The sequence below is a fragment of the Scomber scombrus genome, chromosome 1 (assembly GCF_963691925.1).
Source record: "Scomber scombrus chromosome 1, fScoSco1.1, whole genome shotgun sequence".
NCBI classification, from domain to species: domain Eukaryota; kingdom Metazoa; phylum Chordata; class Actinopteri; order Scombriformes; family Scombridae; genus Scomber; species Scomber scombrus.
Genome location: NC_084970.1, coordinates 29707261 through 29724400, shown reverse-complemented (window position 1 = coordinate 29724400; position 17140 = coordinate 29707261). Strand labels below are relative to the sequence as shown.

The following is a 17140-nucleotide window of genomic DNA, read 5'->3' as shown; positions in this document are numbered from 1 at the left end:
TGTACATATACCTGTATAGCATTTCCAGGAAAATGTGTGCTAATGCAAAGTGGTTACAAAAATAAAGCATGTTCTTACGCAAATATGACGTGACAGAAAAACTACACTTACAAATGTCGAATAAGAAAATAAGGAACAGTATAACTTGAATGTCTGTGCCTTTTTTGTTACCATTGTTAAACCAATTTATCAAAAGTATAGGGTTACTAATAACATCTGACAGTGGTTGCATGATTGAATTCAAGTACTGTACATGTGTACATACATGTCGAGAGTCATTTACACTGACAGTAAATAAACTCTGCAGCAGCAGCTCCAAATGAGTTCCTTTGGGCCTCAATCTCTGACACAAAAATGATGAGTGCATAAGACTTATCTGGAGGGACTTGATTAATGTTATAATTACTATTCTAGTAAATTCATCATCATAGCAAATACCAACAAAGCAGTGACAGTATTTCTCAAACTTTCATTCACTGTAACCTTTACATTTCTTTAATTTTGTAACAACTCTGACAAGCCTGTAAGCCTGTGAAATCAAGGAGTTTTAATATGATTTCTATGGTCTAATATGCATTATGTGATACACTGTAATATGTGCTAATACTCTTGGTAAATGACTTCAGTCAATAGTGGCATTTCATTTAAAAACCTGCTTTTCCAACTGTACAATGCATTTTAGTGCATCAAAACATCATCCGACATGCATCCATCAACACAAGCTGTTAGAGACTGGAATGACTTACATACGTTTATCTTCTAATGTAAACTATAGACAATGTTACTCTAGGGGAGTACCTCAGTGTTAACACTTTATTATACTTGTTTAAGCAAGTAACATAAATATTTTGTATATCCCACTGACAGGCAGCGGGTTTTGCAAATACTACGGCCAGGTTAATCTCTCAAAAACATAAACAAGGAATTATGCAGAATAAAGATTGTGTAAATATATCAAAGAACTGTACAAGATAAGAGAATACACTATGATTAAAAAGACAAAAGAGGAAAAAAAATGGATGGAAGTTTCTTGTGTGTTGCAAAATTGTCCTCTCTCAGTTCCTGGTTAAGAGGTAAAGTGTTCAAAAAAAGGCAGTTGGGGTCTTCAAAAAGTCTCCCTCTTCATTAAGCTATGGCCTTTGCCTCGGGAAGGAACGCCTCCCAAAATTTTATAAGCTGGAAGAAGAACGAGAAGCGACTTACAATGTGTTGTGATACTCAATAATTATAACCAATATTTATTATTTGTTATTAATAATATTTATGATCTAAATTAACACTTAAATATACACCATGAAAGCAAAATGCATTTCCAGGTTTTGACAGAATATATTTAAAATCAACAAATAACTATATATATGAATGCTTGATAGACTTAAACTATTACCCGTTGCTGAGACTGAAGCATTGACTCCAAATATTTTATTATCTGGCTCTTGAAGTCCTTGGCTTTTTCTTTCTGAAAAGACAAACGTGCAGACATGTTTAAAGCTCTTTGCCAGTGAAAAAGCTGTACAATTTCAATTCAATAAAACTCAAATGAAAATACTGTGCCTCGGGGGGTAATTTGAGGCAAACTGGTTTGCCAACATAAAAAAAAACACACACAAAACCACACAAATAATTCATTCATAACAAAACTATCTACAAGATATGAAATATGATGGCACAAAAAGGCCAATTAAAAAAGAAGTGTAAATGCATACCTCAAACCTGAGAACCTCCTTACGTACAGTCATACCAACCCTGTCAAAATCTCTCTCGTACTGAGTAACTTTGGCCTCCCACTGAGAACATAAACAAGAAGAAATACAAAAACAGTCAACATGTTATTGAATAAAGTTTTTGAAAAGATTTGAGGCAATCAAGAGGGCAATGCATTTAAAAAGTCTTTCATACTTCATGGCTACTCAGTCATTGTTAAAAAAAAAGCCTTCATCAGGCAAAATGGTTGCCTTCAGGCTGTTTCCTACATAGTTTGGCAAGTAGTCACATGACCACTATAGATAGGTAGTGGTCACATGATTAATGTCAAGATGTAAAGTTACAAAAACAGCAATAAAGTCACAAAAGAACATATATAAAACACCGAGATTTTTAAGTTTTCTGACTAACATTTTATTGATGTTGATAGTTTCTAGTGAATGTGAGATTAACATTTTAGAAGGTGACACATAATATTCTTTTAAATAACACTACTGCAGATCCACAGACAAGATATCTACTTAAAAATGTTGACAGAGAAATGGGCACTAGCTGTGTAACCAACAGGTACAGCACTCTTCTGGCTGAACGATACATGGGAAAGGGACTTCTTCGGGTCAGCTCCACTTGCACATGTGCTCATATGAGCTTTATTCAGTTTAAAGTGGTTCACAGGACCCATTATACGAGGGCCAGGCTGAGGAAATCGTTTCCTGGTACGAACAATTCCTGTATCAGGTGCTCTCCCAGCAGACCGCACACACACATTTTTTCTCATGCCCAAAACTTGCCTCTTTTTGGACATCTGTTTTTGACACCTTTCTAAGGCTCTTTGATGTGTCTCCTGTTGAAGGCAGATTTACTAAATACCAAGCGAACCATATCACGTTTGCCATCCACATTGCCAAATACTGAACAGTGCTACCTTGGAAGAGTCCTAACACCCCTGGCACAACTTCTTGGTTAAAAGATTTAATTTCTTTTCTCCACTTCAAAAGAATTCTGGCACATAGTCAGTGAATCTGTGACAGGATTGTACAGAACACTCTCCCCTACATTAACTCTCTAACTGCAATGGACACTTAATCTGATCAATACTTCTCTTTAAAGAGTGACTACACAGATGGCGTTCAGGTACATAGTTTAATGTAGGTCACCCACGTTTTGGAAACACTCAGAGCCAAATACACAATGACTGTAGTTAGCACAAATCTTTGGAGGAAACATACTCCCTCATTTTTTGACTGAGGGCACAGAAAATAGGAACAATTTGACAGCCCAATGTGATCTATCCACTTAATTTATTCTTAATTTTTACTGGAAATGAGAAAAGTTACTTTCTCTCAAGTTGTTGCTGTAGATACTCATTCACACCTCACATCGACTGTATTCATTTCCTATGCTTTGAAGTAGCAGCTGGAGGCCAAGCAATCGTCGTTGTGCACAGGCACGTTTTGAATTGGCACCTCACTAGTTGTTATAAATGACTCAGGTTGCTGTAGTCACGGTTAAAGCCTCTTTTTGTGGGGCAGATCAGTGCTGCAGCAGCTGTGTGGTTCTTGTGTCTGTTACCTCGGTGATCTCTTCCTTGGCTTGCTGCAGTTTGTCCGGCTTGTTGGCCCACAGCAGTTTGGCCTCTGCCTCTCTCTTCTTCTGGAGTGTGCTCTGAGCCTCCTGCCATCGCTGCCACGCCCGAATACGCTGGTCAAAACAGCCCTGTGGACATCCATTTTAGATTAAAGGTGTCCTTTCAAGGTGATAGATAGTAACACAACACATATTGACTGTGGTTACAACAAAAAGGGAAGGAAGTAGCATGTTTGCAGCAAATCCGAGACTTAGCAGATTGGCGTGGGTTTATTAAACAGGTGGAAGACCTGGTGGAGTGTCCTTACTGTTTATACATTGCTCTGACAATATTTCAGAGGTCAGAAAGACATACTATACTGTAGATATTTCCTGATTTGAATCAATTTGTTCCTCAATCAAGTTTTTTTTCCTTTTTTTGTTTTTACCGTTATAGAGCATATAACACTTTGTTTTTGTTCGATTTGATAATGGTGACTCAATAATATTCAGGAGATGTTTCTTTATATAAGGTGGCTAGAAATCTGAAACTACTGAAGCTTTACTTTCCCAAGTCTCTGCGCTTGAACATCTTTACCTTATCTTATGTTTACCACTTCCTCATGTATAGCTAGCGTTTCTGCAGCTGTGGTCTTCTTACCCGCACAGCACCCAGCAGGCGGATGTAGTCAGCCAGCACCTCTGCAAAGACGAAGAAGTCATTGGCTGCCTGCTCCTGATGCAGCTGCTCCATCTTGTCCTCCACCTCCGCCAGCTGGGACAAAGCCCGCGAAAGAGCAGTGTTGTCCTCAGAGTTTCCCAGCATGGCCATACTTTTGGCAAATATTGCCGTGTTCCCACACAGCTCTGGTGTTAAGGAGGAAAACATAAAATTTACACATGTAATACCACATCACCATCCACTTGTTGCATCCAGATATGACTTGACAGCTGGACTGTCCTCCTTTTCTACTTTTATTGAAAGCCTCTGATTAAAAATAATAATAGCTGTACAAAGACAAGTTAAGAAAGTCAGATGTAGCTCACCCTTCCTGTGATTGACCAGGGAGTCGACCACAGCATGGAGCTTCCTCAGCTGCTGCTCTTCATTCTCCACTTCCTGGAACTTGTCTTCAAACCACTGAGACAAAAACAGGACAATGTCAAGAAAAATGATCATGTCCAGAACAGTATGCTTATTTGTCCTGTTATGCACCGTCACACATGGTCTCTGACAGTGTGTAACAGGACAACGATAACCCATGTAACCAATCCATGACTATTTATTATAATTTTAAGGCAAAAAACATTTATAAAATAGCTCTGTTTATATGGAAAATGTCTCAATTGTTGATTTTAAAAAGTACAAACGCAATGAGGGAAAGTTGCCTCTGGTTACTGAATACCTCCCTTTAATGTAATTCAAAAAGATCTTATCATCCACAAACTATGCACCACATTAATTCAAGTTACTGACAGCAGCCTAAATTAATTAAAAAACATAAATATTCGTTAACACTGATTAGAAAAAGTTTAAAACAAATTTAAATCTAGGATTCTAGATGTATAATACCCAAAACAATTATGCAGTTCATTGCAATGAGGAGCGATGTGATGATGAAGACATGACATTGCATCATTTCACGTGTTATTTAAGTGTGTAGAAATACCAAAACAATTTCCCCATTATTGTCTTTTTTTAACGTCCCCCAGTATGACTTTTTGGTATTTGCCGTCTCATGATTACAATTTTCTGGTGCCTTCACTGATCTGTCAGGGTTTCTCAACACTGGTCATTTCCAATTCTGTGACAGATTTATCATATTTATCTCTATATGCAGGCCTCATCCACAACAATCTCATTCCATCCAGAGGCTCCTTACAGTGTCAGACTCATTCATCTTGATGGTCATCTTGTTGACAGCATCTGATGCCTTATTGATCATTTTGAGGAAGCCAGCTCCGCTCAGTGCCTGGGTGTTCACTGCTCTGGGTAACTGAAAACACACACACACAGACACAGACACACACAGACACACGCAGACACACGCAGACACACGCAGACACACGCAGACACACGCAGACACACGCAGACACACGCAGACACACGCAGACACACGCAGACACACGCAGACACACGCAGACACACGCAGACACACGCAGACACACGCAGACACACGCAGACACACGCAGACACACACACATAATTTAGTACTGGACTTACTTTGGTAACATAATATTCTCAGAAGCAAAACACAATTTGGCTATTTATCCATTTCAAATTGTAAACAAATTAGACACTCACTTCTTCTCTCTCCAAGAAGTCACGGACGTCCGGATCTTGTAATAATGTTGGGTGAGCCACAACTCTCTGAAGATACCTGCAAAAACATAGAGGCAGCAAAGTGAAATGTAAGACAGGTAGTTGTGCCAGGAGATCACCTCATAACACACACAAAAACAGAGGCATGTGTAGAAATAAGGCGCATCAATATTAGTTTGCATCTTATTAAAAATGTCACTATATGAAACATGTGTGGATTCTTGCCTCTCCAGAGCTGCTCTTCTTCTCTCCACAAACTCTACTGATGACGGGTCGTCCATTCCCACTTTCACTTTAGTCATTCCTGTCGGTTCAAATGTATTGGGTCAATAACAAGACAAAAATAGACGGGAATGTGCAAAGCAGCAACATAGAAAGACCACACAGAAGAGCTGGGCACCCACCTACGACACTCTTCTCTGGTGGCAGCGGAATGATGCAGCCATGGAGTGTCTGCTTGACCGACATCTTCTCATAGAGGCCGAGGAAGTCACTGAAACGCCGCCTCACAGAGAAGGTCTTATTCCTGAACATGGGCAGGGAGGTCTGGAGATAGAGACCCAGACAGTAAATGAGGAAGGCACAGAACTTAAATTAAAAGGGTGGGTTCACAATTCTGTGCTAAAACAACAGTCAGGTGCCCATATGATCATTGATACATGTTTTTCTTGCTGTAATCATTCCTCCTGCTCATACTAGCCATCAGAAGATCTTTCCTAATGCCCCTTCAATATAAGTGATGAAGGACAAAATCCACAGTCCTTGCTTGTGTAACACTGTATTGTAAGTTTATGTGAAGCTAATATGAAGCTTCAGCCATCCAAATTCATCAAATCAGGTTAATATCTTCCAATGTAACAGCCTTTTTAGAGGTAAGTCCCTCTTTTTTTTTTTTTTACTATACTTTCACCACAGCTCAACAGGGAAACACAAAGAGGGCATTTTATGCTAAAAAGACTAACTTTGGAAGATATCCACTTGATTTGACTAACTTAGACTGCTGAAGCGTCACAGTAACTTCAAACTTTTAAATACACTTTTAGACACAACGAGGACTGTGGATTTGTCCCCACATCATTTAAATTTAGAGCAGATTAAGAAGGGAGCTTTAAATGGCCAGTATGAACAGGATGAATGATGATGATGATGATGATGATGATGAAACAATGTTTCATTTTTCATTTGGACATCTGACGGTTGTTTTTAGAAAGACCTTAACACTTGTTATAAGGTTAGGGGCCATGAATAAAAACAATCAAAAAAATATATGTTGAAGTTGTTGGATTATGCTGATAAACACAAGCATGACTACAGACCCTGGTGGATACTTTGTAGGCCACATATGCATTCATGCCATCACCTAGGAGGACAGAAACATTGGAGTTACAAAGAGATGAGAATTATCGATTCAGAAATTAACATCTCAGTGTAATCAAAAAGTAAAATATAGTTGAGTAAAGGGAGCCTGAACCATAAAAAGCTGAAAATTACCCAGTTATTTTCCAAATAATATCATAATATATATGAATACACAAGAAATTATGAATAACTTCATAGTTTTAACAAAACAGAAAGAATGAAGAATAAAACTAGACTGACCAACTTTCTCTGGATTAGTGACAGCAACATCCACATCAAAACTATCATTGGCCTCTTCCTCCTCCATCTGTAATAAACAAGTAACACAATTCACATCTCAACAACAAACAGCTTTTCAAATTTCAGCATTTGGCTGGGTTACTTGGTGGTTATTATGTAGGCACTATGAAAGCATGTAAGCAATTCATTATATCCAAGTTCCCTGGAAGCTCCGCTGCGGCCTGTACCTGCTCCAAGGAGGTAGGCTGCATGGCTGCAGGGCTCTGCGTGAAGGAGGAGGCAGGACGAGAGCCAGAGGAGGCGCTGAGCTCCTTCCGAGCAGAGCTGGCGGGCTTGTCTGTGCTCAGCTCTGCATGAGCCTCTGGGGGAAGAAAATTCTTTTGATTAATGAAAGTGTAAGTCAGAGGATCACACACCACACTTTTTATTTAAAAACACCACACCTGATTCATCCAGAACAGTGCACTGGTGCTTTACCTTCTACATCAGGAAGCAATAAGTACTAAAGTGTCATATGTACAGTATAAATACATTTTTGACACAATTACAATTATGTTGCATATTATCTGTTTTCATTCAGTTACTACATGGATTAATCTGACCTCTGCACCAAACCTTTGTAAACCTGTGAAATGATTTATCAATAAAAGTGGAAGTCAATAAGTGTGACTTCTGTCTGGTTAATTCTCTACTTATCTTTGAAAAGGCTTGTTAACTTTTAAACAGACAGACTAAAAGCTGGGACAGTGACAGTTGCTATTTATTTTGAATGAGACCTGATTTTGCAGCCAAGCGCCCCCTGCTGAGCTAGAGCTCTCAAAAGACTCAAAAGTGCCAAGCTAAACTTCATTAGACAGCTGAGAAAGGCTCAACTTTAATGTCTGCTGACGCTGTGCAGGCGACAACCAACGAGAGCCAATCACGCTTGTTTTGGTTCTTTGGAAAGGGAATCAGAGTTGTTTACTACTCCGCTCTGCTACATGAAATAAGGGAGGTTGAGATATCCTGACTTTTCATCCTTAGAATGAGTCAAGCTCACACAAAAAAAACAAAACAACCTGCAGCCTACGTTTCCCACAATGCAACTCTACAGCATCTTTCTTTTAAACTCATCCTGCCAGGTAAATGCCAACGTTTTTCACGATCCTGCCTCAAGCTTGTAATGCAGGCTCAGTATTATACATTTTATAGTTTTCAGTCCACAGGTAATCAATTAATTAATCAACAGAAAACTAACTGGCAACATCTTTCCTCATTGGTTGATTGTCATTTATTAAGCAAAAAAAACAAATATTCTCTGCTTCCTGCTTCTCAAACATTAATATTTACTGCTCTCTATCTTTTCATAATGTCAAATGAATGTGATGATCATGGGACAAAAAATTACACTGGGCTCAGAGAAAATATGACAGGCAATTTCCTCTACTCTCTGACCATTTGTAGACTCCACAATTCATTAAGAAATAATTGATAGATTAACTGATTGAATTGTCCCTCATTAGAGTTATTTTCTCTGTTGTTGATGTGATAAGGCTTCTCTGGAGCTGCAGAAGACGTCACGTCACACAACTGATTTTCAGGCTGTTTAGTACGCCTCGTGACTAGCAAACCAAAATTAATGTGTGAAATCAGTGGAATGCGCCTTTAATATCAGCGTTAAAACCAGTCCAGCATGACTGAGGGTTAAAATAAATCATCTTGGAATGTTTTTGAACTCATAAGCACCGTAAAATCAACCCTAAGTGGATTGAAGTAGACAAAAAAAATACTTTTAAAAGTGTCCTCACCAGCAAACAGGTCGTTGTCATCATCAGAGTGAACTCCGTTGGACTTGGCATTGGGGTTGCTGGCTTCTTCCTCACTGAACAGATCTTGAGGGTCTTCACTGACATGACCAGGCTGAGAAACTCCTCGACTAACAGTCATAGGGTTACTCTGCAGGCAGACAGAGAGCCACAGAAACAGTGAATAAACATGAAGAAGAGATGAGAGTTCGCTGGAGTGAAGGTTTGGAGGAGTACTTTGTTGTTTCTGACAGTTGAAACATTTTAAAGACACAGATAAGCAGGGATGAGGAGGTGGCTGGGTGGGGTCATGTGAGCTGGACATTTGCAAAGTCATTTCCTAACTAAAATATTAATTGTACAAAACCTAAATGTGAGACGTTCAAACCGGACAAGCAAGAGGCATCTTTGGATTAACCATTAAAGGAGCGATTCACAAATGTTCAAGTCTGTCTGTGTCTCTTTTTCTTTCTGTCGTTCTTCCTGTTTTTACTGTTCATTAGAAGATCCTCTCGTAATACACTTAAAATAAAAGTGATGGTGGTCAAAATCCAAAATCCTATACACAATGTATCTAAAAATGTATCTGAGGCAAATAGTAAGTTTCAGCTGTCCAAATTAGCCAAACCAAGCAAATATTGTTCAAAGTTAGTCTTTTTAGTGGCAAAGTCATTCTTTGTATTACTATACTTCCACTGCAGCTCAACAGGGAAACGCAAAGAGGGAATTTGATAAAAAGGCTGCAAATGTGGTAGATATCCACTTGATATGACTAACTCAGAAGCCTCATAAGCTTAAGATAAACTTATAAATGCATTTTACCCACTGTGGATTTTAGCTCCCATCTCTTACACTGAAAGAACATTTTAATAGCCAGTATTGACAAGCGGAATGATTACAGCGAGGAAAACCTCTTTCAGAGATCATATGAGCACCTGACTCGGTTTAAAACAGACTTGAAAAATTGTGAAACTATCCTTTAAGCACATAGGCGGGCCTAAAAAGGAAACAAATTATGAAAGAATAAAAACGCTCTTCACTTCGGATAAATTTATGAATCACTTTAGCTGCTTTAATCCAGTATCTGTCAACAATAGTCGCCTTTTTTCCCCGTCAGTGATCATCAGTAGTTTTTGGATGCCATGAATGCAGATCAGATCAGATAAAAGGCTGACTTTTCACTGCAGATGTTAACCCCTCTCACATTAAAAGTGACCGTTTCAAAAGGAACGAGCTGTGAACATAACGTTACTCACGAAGATGTCCTCTCCCTCGTCGCTGTCCCCGTCTGCCATGTCAGTCAGTCCTGCTTCTGGCTCGTCTGCAGCAGGGAGAGGAGGAGGAATCCGATCCGAGCTGGCCGCCATATTCCGTGTTGTGTGGGAGCGATGACGTAGACGGATGTAGACGAAGCGACGGAGGTGGAAGCCAACGGCGGGAGCGACACCTGCTGGTCGCTTAGCAACGCAACAGGATCGTGTTAAAAATCCAGTACAAATGTTTTAGAAAGGTTATTTGAAGCTAATATGAGGCTTCAGTCGTATCAATTGCATATTTGCCACATTTACAGTATTTTTAGCATCATATTCCGTCTTTGTGTTTTCCTGTTGAGCTGTGGTGGAAGTAGGGGAGAACAGGGTCTATGGTGTCACATTCATCAGATCTCGGTCTCTAGAGGGCGCTGTTGTGTCAGTCAGAGCTCTGGTGTTAGTACTGAATTTTTCTGAATTTGGGTGAGTTGTAACTTCCAGGGGCGATTCTAGGATCAGACCTTTAGAGCAGCTCAGCTCCTAATGAGAATGTGACATTCAATGCTTTGCAAGTGTTCAAACCCCCTGCTAAATGACTAATTTCACTGGATAATGTACAACAAGAAATATTAATACATAGTATAGTGGTCTACTATAGTGTATAATAATAATAATAACGTTTACTATGTGCACACACATCCATTTATGTGAACTGGCATTGGTACTGTACATTCAGTAGATTATTTTTTAACTCTGCCCTCTTTATTTGTATATAGCGTTATGATTTTGATTCATGATAGAGTCTTGCAAACAGACATTTTTCCTGTGCTGCTGCTATTTTAAACATTTTGCCTTCATTTGATTTACACATTTTAAAATACAGCAAATCAGAGGGAGAAGGTTGTTTTTTTGGTGGGTTTGTATCTTTTTGTTTTGGTTAAAAAACAGTTTTTATTAGTCCAATTTCACATAAGTCCAAATATGTTGTAGCCTACAGGAAAATACTGTAAACACAGTTCTACAGTAAATTACAAAATTAAATGTGATCATGTTGAAAACGTATTTAATTAATTAACCTTAGATTCATTGACAGATAGTCATTTTCTCTACAACTCACCTGAAGTGAACTGGACAGGTACAAGAACTTGTTCACTCAGTGTCATCGGGATTACTCACTGTTATATGTTCCTCTTTATGGTTTAGTGAAACCCTTAAAATAGGCCGACTACTACTACTGCTGCTGCTGCTGTTCATGGATTCAGATTTACATATTATATGCAGGAGTGTCAGTTATTGAGCCATAAAATGCAACATGTACTATGATTCATCTCCACCACTGAAATCAAAATGTGATGAGACTGTATGAGCTGTAAATAAAACCTAAATAAATGCTTTTTTTAACATTTGAGTGGGAGTGTAATGAGGTCAAACGCTAATAAATTGTATGTCCTGTTATAATTCTTTAAATGAAGCCTCTGTAGATTATTTTGAACAGTAACACACTTGTTTAGGCTGATTTGTTCCCACTAAAGCCCACAAACACGAACATATGAGCAGAAGTCTACATTTTCTTTGTCAAATGTAAATAGTAAAAACCAACAAAATGTTCTTAATCGGCTCATTTTGTTTTCATTTACATCAGTTTTTAAGCTTTAAATCGATTATTTTAAACCAATTGTTTTAATAGATATTACTAATATAATCTTACCTTTTCATCTATGTCAGCATAGATTGAACTTTGCACCAACTAGCAGCCACATGCTGAGTCAAGGTGAGTCACTTCCACCAGCTACAAATGCAGGAGTCCAGAGTTGAACCAGTCTCACTTGATGGCAGTAAAAACCAAAGCTACACTTCTGGGAAAATCTGATCAACCAATAACTCACTGACAAAACATATACTTTGTGATCCAGTACATAACAATGGTGGTATGGCAGATGAAAGCATTTCAGCATGAACGATAAACCGCAATTATGAAACAGGCTTTTGGGAATTTATGAGTGCACAAATAATAATTGAATTCAGTCTTTATCTTCCTACACACCCTCACAAGCTGAAATAATGTGTCTGCATACAAAAGAGGCTGTAGTTCTTTCAACGTGTGGCTGAAATGCTGTACAATGACAGCTCTCCTTATCTAAAGTTTCACATTCCAATTAAGAGCGATTTAATGCACAACTAAAGAAGAAATGCTTGACTAAAGCATTCTTGAATAATTCTTTTCTCAATTAGCCAAATAATCTGTACAAAGCAAAGAACGATTATCTCAATTTTCTCAGACCCCAGGCTGAAATATTAATAATGTTTTCTCCAACCAACAATCAAAAACCCTAAAGATATTCAGTTAGTTTTGTTGTCAATTAAATTAGTAACTAATTGATTAATTGTTTCGGCTTTACTTGACTTTCCCTGGACTCCCAGAGCTCATTACACTCGAGAGAAATGTCTGTGGAATACATACTCTAGATTTACTCACAGCTCCATTTCTGTACACCTCAATCATCAATAAAATACCACGTGAAAACCTGATCAGTATCCTGAGTGAATATGATGAAAAGAAGACGAGCAGAAACATTTACTTTGTTAGTATTCATAATAGTTTGTATACACAATGTATAGGAGCACCAATAAAAAAACATATTTTTTTTCCAAACATTTTTTTTTTCAACATTTTTTAAAAAGCCACAGATTTTTTTTCTACAGAAAGCAAAGAAAGCTCTGTACATGAACAAGCAACAACAGAATTCCTCATCTTGAGCTGCAAAGTAAACACTCGGCTGCTCAAATTCATATCATCTCTGAAGCAAAAAAAACCAAAGAAAACAAAACAAAAACATTAAAAAAAACAAAAAAACATAAAAAACAAGACCAGCTGCCTGCTGCTTACCTAGGACACTACGTTACACAAACAGCTTTTGATATTTAAAACACAAGATATGTAAGAAATGTACTTTTCAAAAATTGTGAAAAAGTGCAATACAGGTTCAACTGTTTACAACTCAATAGATTATTTCCCAAATGGAGTCGGTCCTTTTTCTCCCCCCTTTGTTTTCGAACATTTTTTTCCCCCCGAAAACTTGTTCCTTGTTTGTATCCGTAGTTAAAATCTCTTACAGTTATATTGACATTCATGATGATGTACATTTATGAGAAACATGGTATTCACAAAAGTAGAGCAAATTACTATGATTGCAAATGACAAGTTTCTTTGGGTAAGAGGGTAATGAAAAACTAGTTTCTTAGATGAACTTTTTTTTCTTCCTTTTTACATCAGATTTGTGTATAGAACAAGCTTCTTTTTTTTCTTCATACAAAAACTACCATGTAAAAAAAAAAATCTGGGAGTCCCCTTCAAAAAGGCCAACATCTTTGCATCTTATGAGATTTGTAAAAGAACCAGGGTGTCGCATTTTGATGAAGAACAGCAGAAAAAAGAAAACAGTAAACACGCTCCGCTGTGGGAAAATGCACACGTGGTTCAGCAGTACAGACGTCTGAAACCAAATATTGGTTTTTTGGAAACATCACACACATTCGATCGAACTTTTCGTATAAAAGATAACTCGTCTGTTGCAGGTGATTGATTGACTGGGTGCCATGTGAGGGTTTCTTTTTTTTCATTTTTTTTTTAGGGGGGGAGGGGAAGGGGTCAGTGCCCTGAGTCCTAGGTACCCCTGACCTGTGAAGAGATACTGTCAAGTCCCACAGAACGATAGAGAAACTGCCATGGCAGCGAGTGACAGAACTCCGAGCGACATCCTTGGAGGGCTGAGACGTCTCGACCATCCAATATACAAACACGTTGGTAAGGCTTTTAAAACGGAGCTCCCACAACAAATAAAAGACTGAAAAAAACATTTTAATGTACAAAGGGGGCAACACAATGCCAGAGAAGAATGCAAGAATCCATTCAAAATTGTAGTGTAGAAACACATCAGGCTTCTCTCCCCTGTTGATATGAGAACTGAACTTCAGGACTCCTTTGTAATCCCACTTTTCATCCCAAATAATAATAATGAAACAATGGGAAAAATCAAAAGAATGAGGCAGTTTTTAAAAAACAAAAACAAAAAAAACAACATATGTACATGTTTATAAGGATATGTGTGTAAAAAAATAATACAATAACATAGAAAATAATAAAAAGTCATGGCACAATATATGACACAATGGGGTAAAAACAAAAAATGACCACGTTTATGAATAATGTAGGCTTGTAAAAGGGGGGCTGATATCCAATGTTCACTTCACTGAAATGGCCCAATAGATATACAAAATGCACAAAGAAACACTAATCAAACAAACACTGTGTGTAGACTGCGCCGCATGAGCACCAACATCAATACCAGCATATTTTTGGACTTTCTCCTTTTGACTTGACATTGAATTCAACTGTGTCTCATCTTGAGTGAGCCGTCTTCTGTCGCACACCACAAACACCTACCGTACGTATTTTTGCTGAGGAAAAAAATTCACAATCTTCCGGTTGAAAGCGACCAATGTTTTAAAAGTTCATTGTCTCTGAGAATGGTTCTTCATAAAAAGATGAAGCGTCTCACTTTTTCTTCCCTCTCATGGCAATCTCCTTCCTGAGACTGAGCAAGGTAAGCCGAAAAAAGTTCCTAAGTTTCAGTCTGGAGTTTGTTTTTGTTTTTTTTCTCTGCAGGGGGACGTGAGAGTTTCTTGGGCACAAGAAGCCATTTTGTGTCCACCAGCCTCTGGTTTCCAAGATTTATGTTTGGGTGTGTTGTTTTGACTTTAGAGTGTGTGTCTTTCTGTATGCGTGTGTGTGTGCGGTTCTGCCTGTGTGGATGACGGATAGTGTGTCGGTGCGTGTAGGTGTGTGCGTGTGCATGCTCATGGCGCTGTGGTGATGGCATTCAGGTCCTTCATCAGGCCCTCGAGGTGGGCCATCTCCTCGGTCAGCTCGTCAGGCTCGTAGCTCTGAGGGAGAGGAACAGGGTTACTGCGAGGGGCGGGGGAGGGGCAGGGGGGGAGGGAGGCAAGCACCTGGAAGGAGGCAGGGAGGGAAGGAGGAGAAGAGAGGAAAGGAGAGGAGGAGAGGGTCAGTCAGGGATCTTTCAGAGAGGATGGAGGGAGTCGTATGGGTGGGGTGAGGCGAGCTGGGGGGGATGGGTCAATGAAACTGAAATGTTGTAAATGCCAAAAAACAGAAAGAGGCAGCAGACGAATGCAAACAACCAGAATCACAGACAAGCCGATGTGAACAGATGGTCAACAGCCAATCAATGATTAGGACATAGAAATAGATCCAATGGTAAAATAAAATCATTCCAGTTATGGGTTTTGTTAAGATCAGTTGTTAAAAATTAAATGAATTGATAAAAGGCAGCCGACAACGCCACAAAAAATGATGAGATTGAAGTTGGAAAGAATAAAAAGAGAGAAAGAACAAACAGAAAATGTGGTTAAAATCAATGTTCAGCTGAAAATAACTGTATAATCCAGTGCCCAAAGAAAATCTGACATGGATTTTGAAGGAATGTGTGATTGATAATTGTTTAAGTCATCATCATATTGTCTCATTATTTTTGTCAAATATTAACCACCACTACTGCATTACTGCCAGTAGCCAGTGCAGGGCGCTATACTCACACTGTCTACATCTTCCAGCATCTTGCTGGTCTCTGGCACATCAGGGGCGTTGGGCACAGTGACTGCCATGGGTGTTCGTGTCCTTCCAAGTGTTCCAATGGAGGCTGTTTTAACGACATGGGGGTGAGTAGGAAGTCCTGAATGAGAAAAAGGCCACACAAAAGCAAAAAAATAACAAACAGTCATTGAAACCAAAAAAAAAAATAGCTGTGCAGCTTGAAAAAAACAAAAACAAAAAAAAAACCCTTGAACACACAGCTTGTGTGTGAAACTCTTTTCAGAGGTCATTTCAACAGTTCAAGACTCACCAGGGCTAAAATTAGAAAGCAATCAAAGTAAGAGCTAATTTTTGGCTCATTTGAATGAAATGAAGATGAAATGGGGGAAAAGTTGCTTTTAACTGCTCCCACTGAGGTACATAAACTGCAGAGATTCCCAACATTACTGCCATTTGTTCTGATAAGGATTAATGTTTGCAGTTTTAATGGTGATAGAGTAAAACTTTAGTTTAGGTCCCTCTACTTGGCATTTATAAGCAGTACAAAGACACTTAATGAATGTTTTATACTGGCGTAATGTAGATGTAAGCAGATATAAATAAATCATTGTATAAATAGTGAGACTTAAAGCAAAGTGCTGTTGTGTTATGCATGTAAAAATATCTAAAAATATTCAATGTGTAATGCAAAGTAACATCTGTTCTGAATAAATAATATGGTTTATGATAATGAGGTTTATGACTTACAATTATTATAGTGTGTAAGTCATCAATTTCATGTTAAACTCTCTGACTTTGCCAGGTCACAGTCTGAACAGCTTGGACGACAGGAAGTCATCTTGTAGTCTGGTCTGACCTGAGCAGTGTGTGTGTGTGTGTGTGTGTGTGTGTGTGTGTGTGTGTGTGTGTGTGTGTGTGTGTGTGTGTATGTGTTGCTGCTCCTCACCAGTCTGGGCGAGCAGGGGAGTACTGGGCAGGGCAGATGACTCGTATGTCTGGTGGCTGCTGGCTGGGATGGCAGGTACAGCAAAGCTCTTGAGTGGGTGGGCGTGGGCGTGCGGGTGGGCTGAGCGGTGGGGGGGCAGGTTGCTGGTGTAGCTGGGCTCCTCCTCTGTGGTGGTGGAGCCGTGGTAGCTGCCCTCAGGGTCGGCTAGGATCTCCGAGGGGCAAGAGACCTGGGAGGAGGCTGTGGCTGGAGGGAGGGGCTCTGAACTGGGGGTATTCCTTACCGACTCTGGAGAAGGGGCAAAGGGGGTTTAAGGAGAGAAAATGAGGGGATGTGTCGACTTTACACACAACC

At 39.1% G+C, this 17140-nt stretch overlaps 2 protein-coding genes across 6 annotated transcripts in view; both read right to left on the bottom strand.

The window, feature by feature from the left end:
* LOC133977781 (sorting nexin-1-like) lies at positions 1–10375 on the bottom strand. Its single transcript, XM_062416444.1, has 15 exons — positions 10233–10375; positions 8980–9127; positions 7420–7553; positions 7193–7259; positions 6910–6953; positions 5998–6139; positions 5819–5897; positions 5576–5651; positions 5154–5267; positions 4318–4411; positions 3932–4137; positions 3277–3420; positions 1707–1787; positions 1388–1459; positions 1–1176 (listed from the first exon to the last, which is right to left on the bottom strand). The coding sequence occupies exons 1-15, from the start codon at positions 10341–10343 to the stop codon at positions 1126–1128; spliced, it is 1563 nt and encodes a 520-aa protein (XP_062272428.1). The 5' UTR covers positions 10344–10375; the 3' UTR covers positions 1–1125.
* A 2454-nt stretch (positions 10376–12829) lies between these two features.
* neo1a (neogenin 1a) overlaps positions 12830–17140 on the bottom strand; it is a 159967-nt gene continuing 155656 nt past the window's right edge. For 2 of the 5 annotated variants that reach the window (XM_062418935.1, XM_062432447.1), the window contains exons 26-28: positions 16787–17074; positions 15843–15979; positions 12830–15170 (exon numbers count right to left, since the gene is read on the bottom strand). In XM_062418935.1, the coding sequence (XP_062274919.1) occupies positions 15084–15170; positions 15843–15979; positions 16787–17074 (512 nt within the window). In that variant the 3' untranslated portion in view covers positions 12830–15083. Of the gene's footprint in view, positions 15171–15320; positions 15373–15842; positions 15980–16786; positions 17075–17140 lie in introns of those variants that run through there. The other 3 variants (XM_062426282.1, XM_062439243.1, XM_062414393.1) reach the window with 3 other exon arrangements.